The sequence below is a fragment of the Sciurus carolinensis genome, chromosome 8 (genome assembly GCF_902686445.1).
Source record: "Sciurus carolinensis chromosome 8, mSciCar1.2, whole genome shotgun sequence".
Taxonomy (NCBI): Eukaryota; Metazoa; Chordata; class Mammalia; order Rodentia; family Sciuridae; genus Sciurus; species Sciurus carolinensis.
Genome location: NC_062220.1, coordinates 65,777,892 through 65,800,543, shown reverse-complemented (window position 1 = coordinate 65,800,543; position 22,652 = coordinate 65,777,892). Strand labels below are relative to the sequence as shown.

The 22,652-nt window shown below is 42.0% G+C and overlaps 1 protein-coding gene across 2 annotated transcripts in view; it reads right to left on the bottom strand.

Moving 5' to 3' along the window:
* Lhfpl3 (LHFPL tetraspan subfamily member 3) overlaps positions 1-22,652 on the bottom strand; it is a 546,343-nt gene that overhangs the window by 48,202 nt on the left and 475,489 nt on the right. Inside the window, exon 3 of one of the 2 annotated variants that reach the window (XM_047562824.1) lies at positions 10,389-10,436. The exons of the other annotated variant lie outside the window; for it this stretch is intronic. Within the exon in view, the coding sequence (XP_047418780.1) occupies positions 10,420-10,436 (17 nt within the window). The 3' untranslated portion in view covers positions 10,389-10,419. The remainder of the gene's footprint in view (positions 1-10,388; positions 10,437-22,652) is intronic. 2 annotated transcript variants of the gene reach the window in all.

Genomic DNA, 22,652 nt, shown 5'->3' with positions numbered 1-22,652 from the left:
GAAAAAGACTCATTGGAAGGCATGTAAAAATTATAATCCTCCAGATATCATGACAAAGGGGATTCAGTTCCAAATTCATTGCCCCAGGAGAGGTTTTGCTTGAGTGAAAACAGCAAAACTGACATTTCAATAATGTAGCTTGTTGAAAATTCTCTTGACAGTTTTAAAAATTTTATTTTGTTTTATTTATTTTTTTTGTAAGGAAGACAAACCAGGCAGCTAACTAGCCTGGGAACTGGTAAGGAAGTTACAAGTTCTGAGTTCTACTTCTGGACTACACGACCAAAGTTCTTAGTAATTGGGAGCTTTTTGAGGCATTATCTGTTCATCTTGTATCCCCAGAGCCTGGCACAAGGACTGGCATGGACTTAAGATAGATTGGATTGCACTGGAAAAGAAATCAGTAGGTCCCATGATATTACAAAATATTGGAATTTGATAGCATCACCTTCTGGTGCTGTCTTATTAGAAAAAGGAAAACATCTGTGAAAGTTGGAATAGTGGCAAACAAGAGCCTGCACTGTGGAAGCAGACTTCCAGGAGGGTGGCCCTGCTCCATTGCTGACTAGTCAAATAGCCTCACTGAGCTATGGTGTCTTCATCTGTAAAATGGGGACAATGTACCTGTATGTACCTACTTCATAGGTTACGGTGAGGGTAAAATGAAAGACTATAGGTAAAGACTCTGGCATCTGTCAAAACCATAATAACACAAGGGAATTGGGAGTCTCTTAGCTGCTATTACTAGCTTGCTTCCTAATCCTCTCCAAGATTGACTTTCTATCACTTCAAGCAGATTGAGGTTTTCCAATGTATACCAAGCACACAGGGCCTCAGTGTTCACAGAGAAGCTCTGAAGACTAATTCACAGAATTTAGCACAGTGACCAGGTCATACTGCATCTTCAATCCATGCTAACTGGAAAGAGGAATGTGGAAAGACATTTGCTATCAACATCTGGGAATTATAAGGTATACAAATTAGCCTTACTAGGGAAGTGATTTAAAGATTCTTACTTGTGCAATAGAATTTTTGGATCCTTAGATTTAGCAAATATATTAATTCACTGAAATTAATGAAAGTGCCACGTTTGTAATTTGTGCTACATAACTGCCTCCTGCTTAACTCAAAAATTCCTCAAGAGTCAGGATCAGAAGATCTGAGAAGGGACATTGATGTTTAAACAAATGCCCTAGATTGTTCTGATCCCATACAGAAGCCTTCCGGCCCTCCTTTGAGAAATGTCAGGGGTTGCCTAGAAATGTGATGAGTATTCATCTAAATGTAAGAATCTTTTTATTCCTTTTTTTTCAGTTTTAGTTTTCCTTATTTTATTTTTAGTTTTCCTTCCATGGGTGAAAGAAAAACAGGATAGAAATTACCTTTATCTATAAATAGGACTGGGAGATTCTGGGTGTTCTGGTGTTATACAAGCATGGTACACCCAAAGGATTTGCCATAAAAATCTGGAGTTATTTGGACATCCATCTGTCTGAAAACCACCTATAAGGGCTGTTCTTGTGGATTGTTAAGCTAGGAGCCTATCTGGTTCTCATCTGACATTTCAGGGGGACTGCATTTTCTTATTCAGGATTAAAGGAAGAAATATTCTGCAACACCATCATAAATAATTCAAAATCCAAGAGAGCTTAATGTGAACTATAAGAATGTGACCTGCAGTCACACTCTAAGTACAAGAAGAATGCATCTAAATCAGTGTTAAAAGTATATTACTAGGAAATAAGTGGTAGGCCCACCAGTCTGCAGGAGAGCTGTTCCTGTGCATTTTTATAAAGACTTTTTCTAAGGATTTAAACTCCCCCAGAGTCTGGCCTCTGTGCATTTAACCTCCAGTTGAGGTTATCAGACTGTTTCATCATGACAGTGCTGCATGATACCACTCTCCTTTCCCCACTAATCTGTCGTAAATGTTGTCTTGAAAGGGTCTTAAGATTCAATTATTAATCAGAATCAATTTAACAGGCTGTTGATGCCGGGAATGAAATTTTTTCCATTTGCAAAGCGGGGATAAGCTGATCAAGGAGAATGGTACAATTTCACAGGAAATACATTAAGTCTCCCACGCCTGCCTAAAGAGCTTACTGAGGTTCATGAGAGTGCAGAGAGAGGTGTGTTTGGGTGGATACATTATAAGTCAATGGAGAGTAATTATGAGAAATTTATAAACCATAGCTAACCTCACTTTACCATTACTATTATTATTATTTCATTACAATTTTCACAGTGCTGGGGATTGAACCTAGTACCTCACACATGCTAGGTAAGTACTCTACCACTGGGCTACATTCCCTGTCCTTTTTATTTTATTTTGACAGAAGGTCTCAGTAAGTTGCCAAGACTGGCTTCGAACTTTCAATCCTCCTGCCTTAGCTTCCTGAGTTGCTGGGATGACAGGTGTGTACTACTGTGCCTGATGCCTCACTTTATTATAAATTAAGTTTCTTGACCTGAAAGAAAGAACCAATTTTTTCACTTTATTATAAATTAAGTTTCTTGACCTGAAAGAAAGAACCAATTTTTTCAAAATTGCATTTAGAATGTAGCCTCACACATTTTACTTAGATGAATGATGCTATTGAAATGGTATTTTCTGTACTTAATTCTGTTTTATTCCCTTTTTTCATACTCAAGTTATGAGACACTATAAGCTTATTAATTCTCTTTAAAAGGCGCCAGTCTTCAGACAGGAGGGTGTCTGTATTTCCAGCATCTTGCAAATGACTTAATGTGCTGGAAATACAATCTGTGTTGAGCATAAGAATCTGCGTTGTTGAAGAAGGTCTTCCGTAGTTGATGAACTGACCCCACCATGGATCACTCACTGTCCTGGGCACATGTGAGGTGACCCTAAAAATGGGATGGGTGCTTTAGAAAACTTCAGAATGCCACTCAAAAACACCTCTTTAGCAGAAGGAATGTTTCAAGCTGATTATTTTGAGACACTGTAGACACTGGAGAAGCTCTGAAGGGTAGAAGTCACCCTTTTGTAAGGGAAATTTACAGCTATGAAAAAAAATTATCCATTCATAATGTGTCTCCCTCCTCTCTGTAATGGGGAGAGATGTCTTTAAAGCACTAGAGACTTCTTGATGGAGACAATACTGACTTAACTCTGCATAGCAGAGGTATCCTTGTTTAGTGCATTTTTCTTTCCCATGACTGCCCCCCGACCAACACGTTTGGTATTTAAGACTGAACTCATGTCCACCTCTCTGAGATTTGCTCATATCTCTGGGTAGCTCTCATATATACACAAGGCATACACGTTAATAAATTCCTATTTATTTATTTTTTTACTTTTTATTCCTCCCCTGAGGGGCCGGGGATTCGAACCGCGGCCCTTGTGCATGCTAGGCAAGCGCTCTCCAAAACAAGCTATTTCTTCAGCTCTGGAGGAGCCTGTTTTTTTTTTACTTGTTTATCTCTTTACTTTCAGGTGTCTATCCTGGCTAAGAACTCAAGAGGGGAAAGGAGGGAAACTTATTTTTCTTCCCCTGCAGTGTTCCTAGATGCAGGCATCTCTCTATTCTTTTAATTTTAGGTTTCCTTCTTTTTGTCTTCCGTAGGTAAGACTGAAATTACCTACAACTATAGACTTGGAAATGTTTTCCCTCTCAAGTTTAGAATTTCATCTCTAACACTGCATAAGGACAAATGTGATCATTTCCAAGTCAAGGGCAGCTGGGGTGCAGGCAGGACCAGCTACATCATTTGTAGACTCAGTGCTAAATGAAAACTTCAAAAGGCAGAAAAACATGCCACTAAATGTACTAAAATATAAAATTTTTCCCATTTTGTTGTCCCGTGGCTTTTCTCTCAAAAAAATTTTTAAAGCTTGCTATTTAATGTCATTCTAAATAAATAAAAATAAAAGATTTAAATTACCAGTGCTAGTTTTACTGTTCATTTTTACATTGAACAATGCCAACTTTAAAAAATACAAATGCCAGGGCATTTAACTCGTTTGTGCAATCAGACATTGTACAATCTGTATTTTTTCTCTACAGGGTACCTTGGGTTGGCCACAAAAGACAAACACGGCCTCAAGAGGGCTGGAAGAAGGAAGAGAAAGATCACCCAGGCAGTGAGCAGGCTGAGCAAGCTGGCAGGGAGCACTTCCTCTGGCACAGGACCCTCATGACCCTCCTAGGCTATTCACTCAGGCCTGATGACTTCTCAGATCTCCCCTTCCACCAGCTGATGAATCAACATATTGGCCCCTGACTTGGGGCAGGTCCTGGAGAATCTCTCCTTCCCACTGGTAGTGTCCTCAGTCCATGGCAGACAGGTACCCCCAGGGCATTACCTCCATACTAGGTAATGGACCAGTTGAGTAATAGATTTGCTCCTCCTCACTGTGTTGTGGCCTCCTGTCCACTAGCCACAGACAAAATTGCTACATCCTGCCCTGAGATGCTGCAGGATAGGGGTGCCCGACTGTGATCCTCCCCTCCCATGTCCAGAGCCCTGCTTGGGGGAGAGGGTGGCAGTGGTTACTGGAATTACAAGGAGAGTTCCAGGGCTGGGGAGTGGGCTATGAACCACCTCCAGGGAGGTGGGGAGGTGGGAAGTGGGGTGGGAAGAGACAGGGGTAGAGGGAGGAGAAGGCAGCAGGAAGCAGGCCACATGAACCCTTTTGAGATCCCCTGGACCTCATCCTCCAATGCCCCATTGTCCCTTCAGGCTTCACTTAAAAAAAACACAAATGCAGACACCATCGTCAGTAATCCCAAGACTGAGACTGCAGAGATTACATCACAGTTGTGGGGGCCTCCTGAGCTTGGCGCTCTGACTACACTGGTTATAGGACTCTGGCTGCAGGAGCAAAGGAAGGAGATGAAAGTGAGACCTTCCAACCGCGCAACCCGCCCTGCCCAGTCTCAACCCCTGAACAGGCTCCTTGGGAACCAGGGACAACTCTGTGAACAGTGGACCTGCTCTCTGGACGAGAGCTTTCTCTTCTATCCCTTTACCCTACTTTCTCCATGACGCTTTTTTCTTCCTCCTCTGCCCTTCCTTGCTGATTGATTTTAAGCACAGTGCCTGGTCTCCTGTGCTGGGGGCAGCTGGGGGCAGCTATGGGCAGCTGTGGGCAGCGGGCTACTCCTATGTTTTTCTGGATACAAAGTAAATTTAAAATTTGACTTTTTTATATTCCACATTCTACATCTGTGGCTTCATTTGGTGGTTTCTTTGCTGCTTTTCTCCTCTCCTGCTCCCCTTCTCTCTCCCTCTGTCTGAGTGAGGGGCGATCTGTCTTTTAATTATGTTTTACAGCTAATTAGGCGGCTTTCCCTGCTGGCGGGATGCCTAAGCTTCCACTTCGAGTACTGGCCAGGATCAAGGAGCGCCTGTTGTGTGGGGAAGGAGCACCTGCTTTTCAGGGTTGTGGGGATCCAACAGGAAGAAAGAAGAGAAAGCGAGGGGAAAAGTCACAGAAGCATGGAACAGGTGGGACGGTGGGAAAGGGAGCGTGAAGAAGCAAGGCAGGAGGGAAAGAAGGAAGGAAGGAAAGAAGGAAGAGGAGGAGAAGAGGGAAGAGAGAGGGAAAGTAGAAAGGGCAGACAGAAAGAAGGAAACCAGAAATTACTTAAATGATTTGAAAATAATGGAGGCTTATGCCTACTGAAGCTACTGCCCAGACAGACAAAATCTTGGCAGTGTTGGTCCAGGGCAAAGTGTGAGCCTCCAGGTGGGTGACAAGGAGTGTCAGTGCCAGGTTTCTTGGTCTGCTCCTATCAGATCATTGAAAAGGGGACTTTGCATCTCAGTCCTCTTGAAATGCCTCCCAAAAAATGAGTGCCCCAGGAAAGTACAAGTACCCTGAAGAGAACTGGGCAGGGGGGGGCTCAGTGGTGGACTAAATGGGAGAGAACGACAATGGCAAATCTCTTCTGGAGTTCCCAGAGGCCCAGAGTTGCACTGAGGAGGGCTGGAACTTTACCTTCACAAGAATCCTCACAAATATGAACTTAGTTTTCCCAGGGTGACTAATGTACTGGCTATAAAAGCCAAGTGTGCTTATAACCTCAAATTTTAAAAACCATTTTTTTCCCCCCAGAAGTATTATCATCAACTGTTCTCTTGGGTCTTGCTGGCAAAGTACCCTTAAGTCTCTAAGTGTCTGAGGAGGGAAAAGACAGGGTAACTTGCTGTCTGAAGGATCCACAGCCCGAATATGACTCACTGCTTCTTGGGGAGCCTGGCTCACTAGCCCTGGGATCCAGACTCACAGGGAGTCTCATCAGCATGCTCAGAACACCCCCAGACCCAGGCTTCCTGTTCTTTCTGTCCTCTCAGCAATGCATATCTTTTTTCCAGAGAAATATTGCATTTTGGGATTAGGATGCAGACTTCACTGAGATTTTCCTTATAGGGGCAGAAAAACCTAATTTGTCAAAAGAACAATGTGATTCCATCCAAAGATCTAGAGAACCTGAGATATTTACTGAGGTCTCTTTCAAGACTGGTGAGATATGAGAACAATATTTATCTTTAACTGCCTCCTCCCTCTGGAGCAGGATTTGTTGGAATGGAGGCCTTTTATCAGAATTACATGGAATGAATGAAGGTAATAAAGCAGATTTTTGCACTCCAATGCAGAACTACTGAATCTCTGTGGGCCTGGGGTCAGAACCTATATTTTAAATAAGTTGAGAGTTGTGATCTTATATCTACTGACATTTGAGAATCAATGTTTGGAGCAGTGGTTCTTAAAACTTAGGAGACCTCAAAATCACCCAGAGGGCTTATAAAGCACAGAACCTGGGCCTCACTCTCAGAATGTCTAATTCCCCGCTGGAGCCCAAGACTTTGCATTTCTAACAAGCTCCTGACAAGGCTGCTGCTGGTCTGGGGGCCACATTTTGAGAACCACTGGTTTAGAACAATTAAATCAATTTAGTTTCATGTCAATCAGGCATAACTCACTTAGTGTTTTGGGGACACCCTCAGGAACAGAGTACTAGAGGTAGTGGTGGTGACGGGTTTGTTTTCTGCATGTTAGGGAGGGGAAGGACAGGGGAAGCAGTGCAGCCCTTTCCACCTCCAGGAGCCTGGCTGGTCTGTAGGACCCCAGGGAGCACATGGGATGGGGGTGAGCCTCTGTTGATGACCAGGGTCTGTTGCTGGCTCTTCTAACTCTTGGGAGCTCAGTCTGGTTTCAAGGGAAAATATACAATGGATTGTCCAAATCTAGCGCTTCCAGAAGATGCCAGTACTAAGCTGGAATAACCAGAAACACAAAAGAAGGCAGCGTCCTCATCACCATGGCTAACCAGAAATAATCTCTGAAACGACAGTGGGCATATTAATATGGTAACAGGTCACCAAGCCAATGGCTGATATTTCAGGGGTCTCAGGCCTCAGGGTTTGCATTCTTCTATCTAGAAAGAATTTCAGGCTGAGGCATCCACAGACCATGGAGGTGCCTGGCTGTGGTTTAGGGGCTCGCTTCTACAGGACTGCTTCCTTTGGGCCTTAGACACCTGCAGTTTCCAAGTTGGTCACTAGAGGTCTCAGCAGGCCAACAGTTCTCTTAGGCCTTACCGGACCAGGGCCCACCAGGAAGCCTGAAAAATCACCCACCATTCCCAGCTGGTTGATTTGATCGGGGAGTTATCCGACATGGGGAGAAGTAAGGTGAGGTGCTCCTACCTCCACCTGCCTGCTCAGCATCCTCAGCAGGACGACTGCCTGGTCTTACGTGGCTGCCCAAGGATGCCATTTTCTTCGTCAAACAGTGCTACAGCTGTCACGGGAGAAGGACTGGTAACACCAGGACAATGACAGTTGCCAACAAGGGGTCCACAATTGCTTTCCATAATTTATAAGAGCTGATCCCTCCAGATGACACGGTGGATTGGCATTTCTCGATTTTAAGTCAAGTGTCATGCAAATGCAGCTTTCTGAATCCCCTCGCATAGTCTTTTCCTGTTAGATTTGCTGCTTCTAAGCCCCTTTCATGACAAAATTCTAGAAATGAAATTCTATCCTGGTAATACTCTCAGAGATAATGACTTTTTGCAGTGCTATATTTTGTCCAGCAGCATTAGAACCTAAAAAGTACACATGAAATTATCCACCTCTGTGATGCTCCCCATCCTGACACATCCTGTCCTGCTCCTCCCACTCAACTCTGAATCAGTGTCAAATCCAGAGAACACTGCTGCATACTAGGTGGGGGGGGGTATTTTGGAAAAAGTTACATTTTAAGTCAAAGGATATATGGAGAACTCAAATGGTTCAAAATATTAAATCCAATGACATCTTCATCATAAAGATATCATGCATTTACTAAGAGGGGGTAAGCTCTGCTAAAATGATATTGCACGTTTGGCTAATATTGGTGTTTCCATAATTTTATGTAAATAAGAGGGTCGATCTCAAAATGTTGCTGAAAGCTTGCATATGTGGGTTTCTATTCTTGCCTTATTGGTTTTCAAATTATTCTCTGACTGCGTCAGAGACTTCCCTGGTCTTGTTAACTTGGTAAGCAATAAACTGAAAAAGAGAAAATGTACCCTTATTCACCTACTGAATCTCCTTAAGTTTCAGAACTCTAATGAGTGGTATCTTGGGGGAAGAGAGAAGCAGATCCCAGACAGATAACCCGAAACTGCAGAAATTCACATATTTGGGATGACCAAACCTGGAGTTTGTCACCTTTACTGAGTTTGATGGACTCATGTAAAGGGGACAGGCCACTTGCTTCTCATTTGCATCTTCTCCTTCCTTCCCTTGCTCTTCTTCAGTTAGTAACAGAGACTCACAGTGTTCTGGCTTCCGTAGGCTGTCTCTGTTTGCACAGACTGACTAACTTTTTTCATAATCTTAAAGAAGAAAATGAATACTGGTGGGAGGAAAGTGCAAGAAAAACAGCTCAAGGTTAGCAAGCAAGTGTGGCATGATGTACTTTTTGAAGTCGGCTCTTCCGAAACTCATTTTACAAACAAGAAAAACATAGTCCAGAGAGGCACATTGATTTTCTCCAGCTCACCCTCGCAGAGCCACTGAATAGGACTTGGGGTCCTTTCTTGGGATGTGGACTCCTTCCCTTTCTTTCACTTCTAAAAAGCTCTCCTGATGGCTTGTAAAGAGTTCTATATCAGAGAGAAAGAAGCTGGGATACAACCTCAGTAAGTTGCTTTCATACAAAGAAGAGAATTGAGTTTTAATCCAGGAAAGTTAATTTCTCCCTTGAGATCTTAGTTTTCATCCATAAATTAGAGGATTTGGAGAGAAGATTCAAGTGGAAGAACTTTGGGGCTCCAGAACTCCATGTGTTTCTGAACAGTGGTTTGGGGTCTTAATACAACAGGGGCTTGGACAGTGCTCGGCCACGTCTCAAGAGAGTCTCTTCAATTTTAAATTCTTGTCATCTCTGACAGCTAACTTGGAACATTTTCTCCTAATTCCCATTCAACACACACTCAAAACCTCAGTGAGAGTGAGAACACAAGTCAGTTCCAACCCCCAAATCACAGCCAGGTGGGGGAAGGCTGTAGTGAGACAGGGTGGCATTTTAAATGTTCCAGGCATACCCGAGGCATGAATATCTTACTCCAAACTTGTTTATTCTGTACATCTAGTTTATTACACATTAAATTCACTCATAGTGGAAATAGTTTGTGTAGAATCCAGGAATACCATAAAGAAATTGTGTATGTGTTCTGTGTGTATATAGTGAAAGGCCAAAATAGCCCATTCCTGGCCTAAAGCCCATTATCCTTTCTTCTTCATAATACTGGGTTTTTCCATATACGTGTGTGTTTCCATCACATACATATGTACATAGAGAAAATAAAAAATGAGAAGATTACCACTTCTCTTTGTCACTCAGGCACCACGGTGTTTATATTCATAGCACCCACTCCCATGAAGAATGCTAGAGCAATAATCCCTTTAGGACGGCTGCGGCAGAGAATATGGCTAGCGGTGGAGCCTACCCGGCCCCCGAGGAGAAGCCCACACACGTGGTTCCCCTCGTTGGACTGTGTGTTGCAGTGAGAGCAGGGACGCGTGCCTGGAATCCTAAGAGCTGACAATCTGAGGGTGCATTGTCAGAGAACAATAACCAAATGCAGCCCCCAGGACTCCCCAACTCCTTCCCGCGGAGCTGCCAGGCGTACAGCTGCACGTGGCCTGGCTCTTACCCCTGTGCTGGGGATTGTGTGTGAGACAAGCACAGATAGAAAACCAGGAGCAAAGACACAGGATCTATAGCTTAAAAGTGACGGTTCATGCGGCCCAAGCGCCAACTGCGGAAAGCGGGAATCAGAGGAGAACAGCAGAGAAGACATGCGGGAAGGCGAGGCGGAAGCGCACAAAACACAGCTGAGCCCACAAGGAGCCATGCTCACACTTACATGGTGAGGTCTCACACTACCTTAGTTTGCCTTAAGCATTTCCATCATCTGAGAGTGTCGGAGGGAAAAACAGAAGGGTTAAAGATAAATGAGAGCTCACACTTTATTTTCAAAGATTAAAAATAACAATGTCATTCCTAGCCATCCCATTCATAGTGTGCAGAGGCACATGCTGAGTGATTCATAGCCATAAAGAGCCCCCTTTGGGGGTCAGAGTGGCTGGGTTCAGACCTGGGTTCTGCCATCTGCTAACTGCAGGATCCTGGGTCAGTGTTTTAACTTTCTGTGCCTCTGTTTTCTTACCTGTAAAATAGGTCTAATAGTAGCACTTACCTCAAAAGGTTGTGGTGAGGATGGTATAAATTAATATAAGTGAAATATGGGGAAAAATCCTACTCAATACTCAGCATTATCTAGTAGTAGCAATTATATCATTGTTATTTATTTATTTTTTTTAAATCTTTGGTTTCCTCAAGAAATACCACTTAGACTAGAAGGAATAAAAATGTACAGAAATCCAAGAACTCAGAGAGAATTTTAATTATTCAGTAAGAAAAATGATTCAGAAGGAAATGACAAAGTAAGAAATTCATGGGTTGAGCATATGTCAGTATAATTCTTTGAAGGCATCATTTCAAATTTTGGATTATCCCAAAGCAATTCAGAGTAGCTTTTGAAGAAAGATAAGTAAAATCAATCGCACACACACTCAGATCAATTAGAACTCCAAAGTCTGTTCAATTCAAGGCCATGCACACATCCTCAGGTATTGCCCTCTGGATGAATGTCATCTCACAGCTTCTCGATTTCTTCCATTCCATGCCCCTCGGAGAATTGCTGAAAGGTACCAGTGCAAGGGCAGGAGTGAGCGTGGGTACCACCTGGTTTGTCAAGCTACACAGGAGGACAGACTTCTTTCCTCCACTTTCCCACAGAACCACTTAATCAGTTTTGACCTCATCTGGCAACATATTACCATCCAACAATAAAGAATGGTGCTTGGGAGGCTGAGGTAGGAGAATTGTAAGTTTGAGGTTGGCCTCATCCACTTAGTAATCCTGTTTCAAGATAAAAAATAAAAAAAGGTTGGGATGTAGCTCAGTGGTAGAGCACTCCTAGGTTCAATCTCTAGTATTGAGAAAGAAATGAAGGAAGGGAGGGAGGGAGGGAGGACATTTGGTGGGGATGCAACATCTTAGCCTAAAAGAAACCTGAGGTGAAACTCCCCATGGGTGACCTGGGTGTAAGTGTGCTTTTGCTGACCACACTCTGTGCAGTACCAGTACCAATACTAGTACCAGTACCAGTCTTCTTCTTTTGCTCTTTGGGCATCCAATTCCTTCCTCTCCAATAACTCTATTCTGATTTGATAGCCTCTCATTTCCTGCTTCCCATTTGGTCCTCTTATTGCTGATCTCTTTTGGTTGTTACCTAGGTTGCTTCTTTTTTGGGGGGTGGGTACCAGGGATTGAACTCAGGGGCACTCAACCACTGAACCACATCCCCAGCCCTATTTTGTATTTTATTTAGAGACAGGATCTCACTGAGTTGCTTTAGCACCTCACTTACTGAGGTTGTTTTTGAACTCCCGATCCTCCTGCCTCAGCCTCCTGAACCACTGGGATTACTGTGCCTGGCTAGGTTGCTTCTTATACATCACTGGCCTGAGGAAGTTTTCAGGGTAGAGGATCTAGGTCTCTCCTCCATGTTTCTTGTCACCTTTTCAAAGGCATGGACAACCACATTGGCTCTTTTCAGGACATGACTATTTGGATGAAGCAACTTGATTATTGAAAGTTGAGTACCAGAAAGATCATTGTGAATGAAAAGTTAAAGGCAACACTGGAAGTTTTCAGCTGGTAGACTATAGAAGGGAAAAACTATGAAGAACATGTCAGAGTCTAGTTAGTAGTCCAAACTTCCTTTTGCCAGAAAGGATGGAGCACAGGCTGCCTCAGAAGGGAGTCCCTTTGCAGGGAGTGTGTGTTTGCTCCCTGGAATAGACATGGCAATGATGCTAACCTCCAAGCAAGGTGTATTCTTCCACGAAGCAGGGTACGTGTGAGTGTGTGTACATCTCTGCTTTGAGCAGGGTTTTAACTGAGATCATTTTCTTATATGTGGACCCCTGAGTTGAATTCCCTGGCTGAGAAGCTGCCAGTTGGGTTGCAGGCTCATCAAGTCTGGGCCTGGGTTTTGCTCTCTCATGCAGCCTCTCACTCTATTAAATGCAGCATGCCCCACACTACAGGAAGGGGTTAGGGCTGCCAGTGATCACAGCTTCATTTGTCTGGCAGGAAAGCTGGCTTTTTAAAGACACAGTCTTAGATCTTTCCAATCACAGATACTGTTTCAAGGACATAGATTACATTGCTCCGGCTCTGGAACACAGAGTAACACCTTGATCTGCTCAACACTTTTTTTGAAGGGATGCTATTTATGTCATTAGAATATTGTTCAGGCAAAAGTGCAAATGGGAGAAAGAAACAGAGGATACTAAGGAAAGCAAAGGGATTTTCAACCAGAAAAAGTAGGTCTAATGAATTGGTGTTTGCAGAAATGGTGACATTTAAATAGAATTATTAAGCAATTAGACAAATTATAGCGAGGATGGGAAATACAAGATGATTTCAAAGGGAATCATTTCAAATAAGTCATTATCTTGGTTTGGAGTTATTATCTTGCATTATCATCTTGCTTTTGGTTCCACATCAAATGAAGAAGGTCATTATTTTGACAAGAGATAGACGCAGCTATGCTTTTTTCATTGATGGGACAAGCGATGCCACATCTCCTGAGGAGTCAATGAGCTCATCATCCTGCAGGACCATGCATGGAGGGCTAGAGCCCTGGGTGCAGTGAAGATGGCTGTGGCACCATTATGCTGCCCAGGGTGACTCGGAGTGAAGAGTTCAATGGCAATCTCTTCCAAGTTCTGCTCTGGGTGATAATCCTCTCCCAAGCAAGGTCAGATATATCCCTAGGGGTAGGTTAAGTTTCAGTGGATAGCCCGTGGAGGAAAAGGCTGAAAGAATAGCTTCTGCCATCACAGGAGAGAATGATGCTTAAATAGCCTTGAAAGTATTTTGGTGCCTTATGCTCAGCTCATCATAATGATTGACTTATTAAGAAGTGAGTGTGGTATGCATGTGTGAAACGCAGGCGCATGTTTGTGTAGTTTGATCAGAGTAGATCATTGGTTATTGGTAGTTGGGAGCAGCTAAGGAAACAATTCTAATTCATTGTAAAAGTGCACTCTGGGAGAGATGGCAATTCATAGTGAGGGAAGGGAGGGAGCACAGAAGAGAGGAGGAGAGAAGGGGAGGACGAGGGTGGGAAGGGCGCGACAGGGAGTGGCTCCCCCTGGATATTCAGGATGATGGATGAAGCCTCGCCTGCCCTCTTTAACTTTCCTCTTGCTTTCTCAGGGATGGGGAACTCTTTTCCTTGAGCTCTAATGATCCCACAGGGGTGGGAGGATGAAGATCTTGTCAACAAAGTGTAATTCTTTTGAGATGGTATAAAATAACCTCCTCACTTCCTTCTTGAATTAGTAAGAGGGAACATGAAACTTGAGTTAATTGTTGCAAAAATTAATATTTTGAGGCTCCTCCAGTTCTATATTCTAGCTAGTAAAAAAGAGGCAGTTGAGAGAAGAGAGGTAGAGAGAGGGCCAAGAGGGAGTGAGTCTCACAGAAGAGGCAAAGAAGAGATAAAAAGGAAAGATCTAGGGCTGGGGTTGTAGCTCAGCAGTGGAGGGCCTGGCTAGCATGTGTGAGGCACTGGGTTCGATCCTCAGCACCACATAAAAATATGAAATAAAGATCTAAAAAATACAATAACATTATTTAAAAAAAATAAAAGGAAAGATCTACACACCAAAAGACACATGTGGGAAAGGAGACAAGTGATAGCTTAGGGACAGGAAGATGAAGTACCCCAACGCCCATGCACACATGCACACACGCAGAGCACACAATACATGTTAGACTTCTGTGAATTAGCATCATTGTTTGGTCTCATTCCATTTTCCACACTTTCTTTTAAAATTCTCTGTTGCACATTCACAAGAATGGGCCCAGACAAGGATGCATTGTCTTCATTCACGTCCCTAGAAAGGAGAGAAAGAGTTGAATAGAAGATAGGCTTCTTGCAGAATGTGGAAACTGCAGGACACTGAGGAAGCTTTCGTCTTAACTATATAGTCAGGTCTCAAGACAAACCTCTTCTAGTGCACTCTGATACCCAAGAGTGATTCCTCAGACCACAGGTATCATATTCCAATCAAGGCTGAAGCAATCGGATGTACTTTTTGTTCATATTCCCATAGGATGGGAGATGGGAGAGGATTTCTTAGAGAAATGGAAAAGCATTACCCCTACCAAAAGTTAGATAAGGCTTGCTGGTTCCAGGTACATAAGCAAACAGCATATTTTTCTTTGCTATGAGCCCACAGACAGGCCTTCTACCATCATTTCTTGAGTTAGAAAACTTTGTTCTGAGGACTCACTAAATTAAGAATCACTGTTTCTGTAGTGGTTCAATCAACAGACTGAAATTTCATTCATTCAATAATATTATTTATAGTATTTAAAAGATTAAAAAAAGAGATAGTTGTTAATGTTTTTATTGATTTATTCAAACCTGAGTGAACAGCTGTCTCATTTATTTGAAACTTTAGAAAAACCACTAAAACGTCCCTCTGGAGTATTTCTTTTATATCTGGGTGGTTTGCACTAAGCCCTGGGAGTTTGGGTTCTGTTAGTTTAATTTCCCACTTCCTAGGTGGTACTAGATAATAGGTGGGATGCTGAGTGTTGACGGATTTTTCCTTCAAAAAAATCATACAGTGCTCAGTGGTGGAGGGTAGCAATGAAAAGAACAGACATGAAATAAAGTCCCAGTGAAAATGATTTACAGTTAAGAGGTTCTTCAGGAAAGAAATACAAGATGGCATTGCAATTTACTGTTACCATCAAAGAGACCTAGAGGTGGACAACGTGACCTTGGTAAGTAATTATCCAGTCAACTTGCCTCATTTTATAGATTAGGATACAAAAGCTCTGTAGAGAGGACAGTGATAGAGCCTGTCACTGTCACTGGGGACAGTGATAGTGATAGACCTCTTGATTCATGAACCAGGATTCCCTACCATGTTGCTTCCCATATTCTAGAGGAGAACATTTTTTAAAGCACTGATATGTATTAGGTAACACAGGTTAGATATTCCTTATTAGAAATGCTTGGGACCAGGATGCTTTTGGATTTCAGATTTTTATTTGGATATTAGCATATTTGCATTTATATAATGAGCTATCTTGGGAATGGGATCCAAGTCTAAACATGAAATCCATGTGTTTTTCATATAACCTGGAGACACATTTTACACAGTATTTTTAGTTTGCCTGTATTTTGGTTGTAATTCATCACGAGGTCAGGTGGGGCATCTTCCATGGGTGGCATTGTGTCAGCACTCAAAAATGTCAGATTTTGAATGGGACATAACATTCCTATGTCATATATGAATACACAACCAGTGTAACTGCACATCATGTACAACCACAAAAATGGGAAGTTATACTCCATATATATATGTATATATGTGTATATATATATATGTATATATATATATATATGAAATATGTCAAAACACATCCTACTGTCATGTGTAACTAAAAAGAACAAATAAAGAATTTAAAAAACTGATGGGAAAAAAAAGCGTCAGATTTTGGAAGGCTTGGGTTTTAGATCTTCAAATTAAGGATGCTCAACCTGTATGATATGCATAATGTGCCCAATCTGCCCTTTCAGTTTAGAGAGTTTTAATCTCTTCCTAAGCAGGCTGAGGGCAAAGTTAGGGGACCGCTTTGAATCCTCTACTAGAATAAAAGTCAAATGGCATGTGTGGCCCACCTCCATCTAGGACACTAACCTTCCAATTTGAATAAACTATGGACTCCTTTAGAATTGCGCTAAGACTTCTGATATATTTTCTTGACCTGCATTTGAGAAGCTTTACTTTAGAATGTTAAAATCTTATTCTTTGAATATGACTTTCAAACTAAGAATTCTCACTGAAAAAACAAACAAATTTTATTTTTATAATTGGTAAAGTGAAAACACAAAATATTCTTATGGAACCTCCAAACTCCCCTAGAGTATGTCCTCGAAATTGAATTTGAGAAACATCATTCTAGCTCAGAATTTAACTCCACTCTCTTCTCTGGGTAAGTTAAGCAATTTCTTCCTTAGTTTATGTCCCTAGCCACCCTAGCTCCTTTACTTGCTATCTTTCTTGTATGGAATGGATTTTTTTTTTTTTTTTTAAAGTACATGTTTTTGCCAAGGAGCCTGTTTCCTGCACTTCTGTTACACTCCTGACCCCAATCCTGGAATCCTGGGTCACTTTGTGTTTTTTAGCACACTTCCTTTACATGAAAATTTAGCATAATCCTGCTTTTGTGGAATGGCATTTTATTTTATTTTATTTTTTTTTTCATTTTTTTATTTTTTATTTTTTTATTGTAAACAAATGGGATACATGTTGTTTCTCTGTCTGTACATGGCGTAAAGGCATACCATTTGTGTAATCATAAATTTACATAGGGTAATGTTGTTTGATTCATTATGCCATTTTTTCCCTTCCCCCCCTCCCCTCCCACCCCTCCCCTCCCACTATACAGTCCTTCCTTCCTCCATGGAATGGCATTTTAGATGAAAATGTTAGCTTTATAAAGTGAAAAAGATTAAGTTTTTTATCCTGCCATATAGGCAGAGTCAGCCACCCTCTGGATTTCAGGAATGTTCTGTCAGTTAAAATGCACTTTAAACACCTCACCTGGCCTTGTAGGTTAGTTAAGTTTCCTGTTTTACCATCTCACCAATTTAACACTGCCATCTTGTCCTCCCTCTGGGGTGACAGGTGGCTAAAAACACATTTAGATTTTTCTCTGAGGGGGAATTTTTCTCTCCTTGACAGTCTTGCTCTGTTCTGTGTCTCACAGACGACTAGGAATTTGCCGAGGAGCTCCCCTTGGGAGTGTCTCTTCCCTGCCTACCTGCTTTCATCTACTCCTGGGTCAGAGTCTTCTTTTGCTTTAAGAATTCACTCCCTGGTGGCAATGTAAGTGTGCTAGAATTTCTTTCTGGCTTTTACAGAATTGTTGCTGTTTTTGTTTTGGGCCTTATGGAAAGTGATTTCTAAAAAATGGAAAGGATCCTAGTGCTATATTATTTTGGTTAAAAAACATGAAGGAATGTTTCTGTGTACCTGTGCTTTCTGATATGGCAGGAGTAGCCACATGTGACTATTAAAATTTAAATTGATTAAAATGAAATACAATTCTAAAAATTAGTTCCTCAGTTTCATTATCCATGTCATTTGCTTAAGATCTACTTGTGTCTAGGCCCCAATAGCAGACAGAGCAGATAAGGAACATTCTCCTCACTGTTCTGCAGGACAGTGCTCTCCTGTAACACTTATTGAACTTGGTAAAACTTGAATGCAGACTGTATACTATTTCCTCCAAGTTGAATTCCAAAAAAGATACAAAGAAACACAAACGTGTCAGTGAGGTTCAGACACAACCGTCTATAAAACACAGAGGACAATTATTTAATAAACAATGCAGGCAAAATTCTGGGTGTCTTTATGTTCAAGTTAGCCTCATGGAGCCTCACCACTTCATTTAGATTCTAAGAGATCAGACTTTGTATAAATAAAAAGAATCGATTTATACTAAAGCAGTGATTCCTCTTAATGGAGGTATGTTTTGTGGAGACATCTGGGAGCTTGTGCCAAACTAGAGATTCTCCCCTACCCAGACAGGACTGGAGTAAGACAGGTATTGCATGGGGAACATCTATAGCTTGTAAAAGCTCCTCAGGTGGTTCCCACATGTCTTCCCCATCCCCATCCTTCAGCTGAGAACTGAAAAGATGACTAATTGCAGAATGACAAGGACCAAGGACCATTTTTGTAGGTTAAATACTTAAGTCCTAATATAGGTTAAGCTCTGATTACTAGCTTGGTTCTATAAGCAATTCTGCACCACATCTAAGCACAGTGGGTAAGATTTTTGGTTAGCAAAGGTATATTACGTCTCCAAAGCAAGGTGGGTAAATATTGACGGCGAGTTAGCATTAAATGTTTATTCATTCTAGAACCACTTTTTCAGTATTAAATAATGTCTGTTACATACTGTGATACACAGTACAGAGTGTGGCAGTTAAATTCCTGTAAGGGCTTCAGAGTCAGCCCGAGTTTAAATTTGGTACTTTCTATCTGTGTGTCCTCAGCCAAATTAGTTACTATCTCCATGGCTAGATTTCCTGCATTAAATTGGGGATAATGCTAGTACATACTTCATGGGATTATTAGGATCGAATGATAAAAAGTACATAGTAAAATTCAGTAAAAATTTAGTGACTACAGCATTCTTGAAGAGTTTAAAGGGACCGGGATATAGCTCAGTGATAGAGCACTTGCCTTGCATGAGCGAGCTCTGGGTTCAATCCCCAGCACTGGAAAAAAACAAACAAACAAAAAAGGAATATACAGTTTAGTGAGGAAGATAAATTCCCTAAAGCTGTACTACTTACTCCTCACTGTGGACAGGGCTGGTTCAATTGATAATGAAACGGTGCTACAGAAATCAAAGGCATGGTTTGGTCCCTGTGTGGTCCAATCAGCTCTGGGGTAGATCAGGTGTCCCTGCCCTTAGCCCTGCTATCCATGAATGTGGGTCATGAGGAAATCAGGGCGATGGTATTTGGACAATCAAAGATGAGAGCTGATTAAGACCCAAGAAAAACTCTTCCAAGTTCTTTCCTGCAGAGACGGTAGAACAAGCTGCAGAGCTGAGGTGCTTTGCCAAACTTTAAACACAACCTATTGGTGGCAGAGCTGGGGCCAGAGCGTGGGGGCTCTGATTCCTGACCTTAGTGTCCATGGTGTGCACACTGATTGTTTCCTAATCGAACAGAAATCTTCATTCCTATGAAATATTAGGAAAGATGCCTGTTATCACTGGGCTACTGAACTATTTCCAAACACATTTTCAGAACCCAAACACGAGACTGGGTGCAATTTTCGTTTGTTGTTAAAGGTAAATTGACATCACAGAAGACATTGCTCCTAACAGGGACTCTATGCTGACTAACCAACTATCAGAGCCAGAATCCAGTTTGTTGTATGTCCCAAAGATCAATCTGTCTAATTACTGCTCAGCAGGGCAAATCCATTAACTGCTTTCATCATATCAGGATGAACTACAGAGCACAGTGAACTTGTGAAAGACTGGGTACCCGAACGTGGACCCAATCTTCCTGTTCACCAGTCTTGATACTTTCTTGCTTGGCCTCTGATTCTTCGGGTAGATGGTCAACCCTTGCTTCCATCACTGCTTTCATCAGCTCTTAGAAGCATGAAGAGTGGAAGAACTGTAGGCTTTTCACATTCCTGCGGGAGAGAGCCTCTTGGTGTTTTGAGCACTTCTTCCTGTGTGGCTGTGTGGGACTGCTGCTTCTAAAGACAGTAAACCTTAGCCTCTGAATTCTGTATGCTTAGCGACAGCAGGAGAGAGGGCCAGGACAGCCAGGGAGTACCCCTACGAACTTAAATCAGATGATGACGTTCCTGTCCACAGACCTCTAATGGCTCCCATCACAGTTAGAGTACAATCCAGGCTCCTTCCCCTGGCGGACACAACCTACTGGCGCCTGGCCCTTGTTGGTCTCCGCCTGCACTTCCTCCACTCTCCCTCCGCCTCTCTTCCAGCCCCATTCAAACTGACCTTCCTCCTGGTCCTCATCCCTATCCAGAATCTTTTTACTTGCTCTTCCCTACTCCTGGAACTCTCCCTCTCTGTTGCCAGGCCAATTTCTCCACATTTCAGCTGAATTTCAGGTCCTCAGAGGCCTTCCCTGAACATAACCTTGGGTAGTTACTTGGTCACTGTCTAGCGTATTACCTGGTTTAAAGTCTCTGCCTAGCACTTTTCACTCTCTGATGTTTTATTTTATTTAAACTTATTTCTTGTCTGCCTCTCCCTATTAGAAAACAAATTTCAGAATAGGAATTTTGTCTACTTGGTTCACTAATTTATTCCCATTTTTTAGAATTGGCCTCAAATATAGTAGGTGCTCAATAAGTATCGACTGAATTAAATGAATGAGTGAGTGACTGCCCAGGCAGGACCGTAGCTTGTGGATGTTCATCTTTTTGCTGGCACTGTTCACTGATCTCCTAGGCTCTGGATGTTGCCTGCCTAGAGCAAGGTGTGGGGCCCTATGGAGAGCAAACCTAATAGTCACTTTTACTAGCAGAACACACGGTAAATATTGGCTAACTAAACAATACTTTTGAGTATTGTTTAATTTACTCTGCAACCCATCAAAAAGCTTTTCTGAGGATTAATTCATGGAATTTCAACAAACCAGTTGGGTGGGCACTAGTCTCATTCTCATTATTGAGGATCAGTAAACTGAGTCTAAATGTTTAAGTGTATCATCTAAGGCCACACAGATGATAAACTGAAGGGTCAGGATTTGAATCCAGAGTATCTGACTCCAGAGTCTACACTACCACCTGCATAGGAAATCCCAGTGGAATCTGTACTACTAAGAGAATGCAAGGTAGGAAGAATGGTAAAATAAAAATGAAGGAGAATGTGAAACTATAATTATTCAGGCTACAAAAATCTCCCACTAGCATCAGAATAAAAGGTGTCTATCTCTACCTCTCCAAGGCTAAAATGGCCCTCAGTGACTTGATAACATTAACAAAGATGAACAAACTTCTCAGCACTCTAGAATTCTAGTACAGGAACTCTGTGGGCATGTTCCATTCAAAGAATCATGATGAAGTCAAAGCTGTTCTCTCTCCCTGTAGGGCCTGAGCTGACCGCACTGAATGGATCGTGCATGTGACTTGACTGACAGCTCCAAGGAAGGGTGGAAGCCGGTCATTGATTTTAGCTCTTACTTAGGCCTTCCTTTTGCCCACCTCCCATCTGTGCAAATGTTTGTCTTCACTTGACAGTAGCAACTGCCATGCCTTATCTGGCAGTTGGTCTTGGTATCTTGATCCCTTTTCCTCATCTAGACTCCAATGATATTGAATAGGCCCAAACAAATGATTTCATAAAGTAAATAGTGCTACAGAATATTTGTCAGGAGGCAAAGGCATGATGTCCAGTAGTAAACAGGAGACACAGAAGAGAAAAAAGTGGTGATCTCGTAGAAGGAGCTTGAGCCTGGGCTCTGATGGAACCAGACACAGGAAAGCCCTTTTGATTGAGTTATTTTAACTATCTGGCTTGACCTTTTCATCAAGTTGAAATACTGAACAGAAAGATCCTAAGACAAGATGGTGAGCCATGGCAGGGAAAGAGCTTTGTGAGGTGGATGAAAGAGTACTCTAAATGAGAAATAACAGAATAAAAGAAATGCTTTAGGACTCAATTCGCTAGGTTAAATAGGCTTTACAGGAGTATTACACTGTGACACATTTGGACAGAATGAACATTGGTTATGAAGAAAACTCTTTCCTCTGATGTATGCACTCAAGATCTATAAATTAAAGTCACTGAGCGTGTATCAGCGAGCAAAATTTGGTCTTTCATCACCTGCTTTCTTTATGTTCAATGGAGGGTGAAATGCTATGGGTATTAATATCTCCTGGTAGAATGATGGACAATACAACCAACATTATATTTTCCACAACAAAGGGCCAATGATAGTTGTTTAGCCAACCTAAATCCCCCAATATTCCTAATATTCAAGTCTATCTTCTACACCCAGCCCTTTCACCAGAGTAGAAAATAACAAAGAACAATGTTGATTTCTGTGATTTTTATTCCATTTCAAAGTTTTCTCATTGTTCCAGCCTGGCTTTCACTAACACACACTGAAAGGGCAAAAGACAGGAAAATGGGAGCAAGGGGCCAGAAAAGTCTACACAATCCTCAATCATGAGTCTCCCTAAAACAGAAGGGCTAATCAGGGAGGGGGACTGGAGAGTGACTCCTGTACACCAGGCATTTTCCTGACATTCTAGAAGACAGGTATTAGTAATCCTCCTTTGAGAGATGAAAATGTGAGTCCAAAGGATTTCAGCCAATTATCCAAGATCACCTAACCAATAAGCTGTCAGGTTTAGTGGGGATTCAAATTCAGATCTACCTGTTCCAGAGTCTACTATAACTAGAATCCCAGGTGTGGCACACAGTATTTTTAAAAAATGTTTATTTGTTTATTTTAGTT